Genomic DNA, 4,383 nt, shown 5'->3' with positions numbered 1-4,383 from the left:
CAAAGACGTCTTTGCCTTTTCTTTTTGTCTCAGGTAATCAATGTATGTTTCTGTTGTTCTGCAGTTTTAGGGGGAAGTTTATGAATTGTCTTATATTGGATTAAATTCTGTAATTCTGTGATGTCAACACGCATAGTTGTTTTCCTTGTGGCTACACGTGGCCTGCCGAGAGGACCTGGGATCTAAGGAAGAGAGAGAGAGCCAAACTTTTACCAAAGTTAACTATTTTAGAGATTTCTTCCTTAACAATGATCAACAAATGAATACTAACCAGCGTTTAGATCAATTTGCAGGAATGCTTAAGGAGCTTCACCAAAAGCTTGTTTCTGCTAGTCCTCCTCCCGCTGTAGGGCCACCTCCTGCCGCAGATCCACTCCCTCCTCAAGCCAGCACTTCCGCCAGTCCTGCACAAAGTCCTCCAGCGTCCGTTCGTCTCAGAGAGGTCTCCCCACCCACACCTGAGCCCTATTCTGGTGAGATAGGTAAATGTGGGTTTTTTTTTTTATTGCAATGCTCTTTAGTTTTTTCTTTTTCGCCCCAAAGCTTTCAAACAGATGCTGCAAAGATATCGTATGTTATTGGTTTGTTAAGGGGAAGAGCGCTAAAATGGGCGGAGGCTAATTTTGGACAGCAAGTCGTTTTTCAGGGAACTTATGACTCGTTTGTGTCCACATTTAAACAGACATTTGGGTATACTGAATCACCTGCAAGCTGTGGAATTTAAAGCAGGGTCGTCAAGCTGTAGCAGATTTTGCTATTGACTTTAGAACCCTGGCAGCCTCTTCTGGTTGGAACACAGAGGCATTAAAGGGAACTTTTCTACAAGCTCTGAACGAGAACATTAAAGATGAACTGGCTTACAGAGATGAGCCAGGTTCATTAGAGGATCTAATTTCTATGGCTATCAGGATTGACAATAGGGTCAGAGACAGGACCCGTTCTAAGAGAGAACTGAGCATATGCTCAAACAGAGTGGAATTCAATATTGCCCCCACAGATCAATCCCCTGAGGAACCTATGCAAATGGGAAGAACCAGACTAACTCCCGAAGAACGACAGCATTGCATGAGGTCTGGCACCTGCCTTTACTGTGGTCAAACAGGGCCAAAAGACAAAGCCCATCATTAGCTACGGGAGAAGTGGTGGGCCACTCTAAGAAAGCCTCCCGTTTAACTCTACCATGTTCACTGATTACAAGTAATCAGTCCTTTCAGACATTCGTTTTAATAGATTCTGGTTGTGAACAGAACCTTATTGATGATAACCTTGTAAATCAACTCCAGATACCCACTGTTCCTCTTCTAGCCCCAGTCTTGGTTTCTGCACTTAATGGTAAAGCCTTACCTGTCATTACTCATTGCAGAATTCCCATTGAGCTTTTGGTTTCAGGAAATTATCGTGAGGTAATCACCTTTTTTGTATTCCCTTCTCCCCAGTCTCCAGTGGTTCTAGGCTATCCATGGCTTCTCTGCCATAATCCACACCTTGATTGGAGGAACTGCCGGGTCCACAGGGGTGCAATTTGTCATCAATGGAAGAAATCTGTGACAGAACTGCCCCTACCCCTGAATCAGAGGCATCCACTTCAACAATAAACTGTCTTAATGGGTCTGGTTGAATGAGGATGGGTACATTGGCAAACCTCCTCTTCAAATCTATGAAACTTTGTTCAGCTTCAGGTGACCAACTGAAACTAGCCTTGTCCTGGAGCACATACTGTCTGTCATCGTGTCTTCACTCTGCTTTTCCCTCAGTTGTTTCTCATCCTGCAGATGAACCCTTTCCAGCTGACTTGGCCAGTGTACCATCTGAATACCATGACCTTCGCATGGTTTTCAGTAAGTCTAAAGCTCTCTCTCTTCCTCCTCACCGTCCACACCGTCCATACGATTGTGTCATTGACCTACTTCCAGGAGCACCACTACCTACCAGCCGTTTGTACAGCATATCCAAACCGGAGAGGGAGAGCATGGAGAAATACATCAGTGAGTCCTTTGCTGCTGGCATCATCCGTTCATCCACTTCACCTTTGGGAGCCGGGTTTTTCTTCGTTGGTAAGAAGGATGGAACACTCAGACCATGTATTGACTACAGAGCATTAAACCAAATCACTGTAAGGAATAAATACCCACTGCCATTACTTGCCTCAGCTTTTGAACTCGTTCAAGGAGCCACCATTTTTACTAAACTCGACCTCCGTAATGCTTACCACTTGATCAGAATTCGGGAGGGAGACGAGTGGAAAACAGCATTCAGGACACCTCTTGGCCATTTTGAGTATTTGGTTATGCCCTTTGGCCTCATGAATGCACCTGCGGTGTTCCAATCATTCGTCAATGATGTCCTCAGGGACTATCTTAATCAGTTTGTCTTTGTTTATCTTGACGACATTCTCATTTTTTCAAGATCTTTAGAGGAACACAAGACACATGTCCGCCTGGTCCTCCAGCGTCTTTTGGAGAATCGGCTGTTCATCAAGGCGGAGAAATGCGAATTCCATGCCTCATCAGTAATATTCCTTGGTTACATTTTGGGGAGCGGGCAGGTGAAGACGGATCCAGCAAAGGTTCAAGCAGTTTTGGACTGGCCTACTCCCACGTCTCGCAAGCAGCTTCAACGTTTTCTGGGGTTTGCAAATTTCTACCGCAGGTTTCATTAAAAACTATAGCCAAACTGTTCTTCCCCTTACCCACCTCACTTCCACCAAGGCTAGTTTCAGTTGGTCACCTGAAGCTGAACAAAGTTTCATAGATTTGAAGAGGAGGTTTGCCAATGTACCCATCCTCATTCAACCAGACCCATTAAGACAGTTTATTGTTGAAGTGGATGCCTCTGATTCAGGGGTAGGGGCAGTTCTGTCACAGATTTCTTCCATTGATGACAAATTGCACCCCTGTGGATTCTTCTCCCATCGTCTTTCACCAGTGGAGCAAAACTATGATGTAGGTGATAGAGAACTCCTGGCAATAAAGATGGCTTTTGATGAATGGTGTCACTGGTTAGAGGGGGCTGAGCATCCCATTGTTGTCTGGACAGATCACAAGAATCTAGCCTACCTTCAACAGGCCAAGAGCTTAAATTCCAGACAGTCTCGCTGGTCCCTCTTTTTCTCCAGGTTCAATTTTACTATTTCTTATAGACCTGGATCCAAGAACACCAAGCCAGATGCACTTTCGAGACAGTTTTCCCCTGATCATGACATGCCTGAAACCACAATCATTCCACCATCAATTATTATCGGAACTCTTTCTTGGAAGGTTAGAGACCAGGTTCTGGCTGCTCAACAGACTGAACCACCCAACCGTCTGTACGTTCCTTCATCCGTTAGAGCTCGTCTCATTCATTGGGCCCATACTGCAAAATTTTCTTGTCATCCTGGCATTAACAGAACAGTCTCTCTAATCAGAGACTAGAGAGGCCATCTTTGTATAGAGATGTCAAGGACTATGTGCTTGCCTGTTCCATTTGTGCTCGCAATAAGACTCGCAATCAACCCCCCAGTGGGTTACTTCAACCTCTTCCAGTTCCCAATCGTCCGTGGTCGCATATAGCTTTAGACTTTGTTACGGGACTACCACCTTCAAGGGGTTTCACCACCATTCTCACAATCATTGACCGCTTCTCTAAGGCCTGCCATCTAGTTCCCTTATGTAAACTTCCCACTGCCATGCAAACTGCCCATCTTCTAACTAAACATGTGTTTCGTCTGCATGCCCACAACAGCCACACCTCAACAGCTACTGGCCTATCACCTTTTGAGTCCTCTCTTGGTTATCAGCCCCCTCTGTTTCCATCAGACGAGCAACAAATATCCGTCACCTCTGTCCACCATCACCTCCGCCGTTGCAGACACATCTGGACTCAGACCAATGCTGCTCTCAACCAGACAGCCGAGGGAAACCGCAGATGGGCTGATCGTAAGAGAACCCCTGCACCGTCGTATTCACCTGGACAAGAGGTTTGGTTCTCCACTCGTGACATCAATATCAAAGCATCCAATCGTAAGCTTTCCCCTCGCTTTATTGGTCCCTTTGAAATAACCTCTGTTCTCAGTCCTTCAGCCGTACGCCTCAGGCTTCCTGATGGGTTAAAGATCCACCCTGTGTTTCATGTTTCTCTTTTTAAACCAGCCCGTTCCAGTCCTTTCTGCCCTCCTTCCAGACCCCCACCACCCCTCCGGGAAATTGATGGTCACCCTGCTTATGACGTCACAAAGATTCTGGCTATTCGTCGCCGGGGAAGAGGGTTCCAGTATCTTGTGGATTGGCGGGGTTATGGACCAGAGGAACGGTCATGGGTTCCCCGTTCTTTCATCCTGGACCCTGATCTTATTAGAGATTTTGAAGCTTCGCATAAGTCATCTTCTTCTGGACCGCCTGGAGG

At 46.1% G+C, this 4,383-nt stretch overlaps 1 protein-coding gene across 1 annotated transcript; it reads left to right on the top strand.

Moving 5' to 3' along the window:
* Positions 1 to 1,690: 1,690 nt before the first annotated feature.
* On the top strand, positions 1,691 to 4,374 carry LOC107835280 (uncharacterized; the record flags this gene model as incomplete). Its single annotated transcript, XM_016667620.1, has 3 exons — positions 1,691 to 2,054; positions 3,798 to 4,001; positions 4,131 to 4,374. Coding segments are annotated over exons 1-3 (674 nt in total), but the record flags the coding sequence as incomplete, so codon positions are not given.
* Positions 4,375 to 4,383: the final 9 nt, after the last annotated feature.

Source organism: Poecilia formosa, unplaced genomic scaffold (genome assembly GCF_000485575.1).
Source record: "Poecilia formosa unplaced genomic scaffold, Poecilia_formosa-5.1.2 Scaffold1412, whole genome shotgun sequence".
Lineage (NCBI taxonomy): Eukaryota > Metazoa > Chordata > Actinopteri > Cyprinodontiformes > Poeciliidae > Poecilia > Poecilia formosa.
Note: the sequence above shows the minus strand (reverse complement) of the source record. Positions and strands in the feature narration are given on the sequence as shown.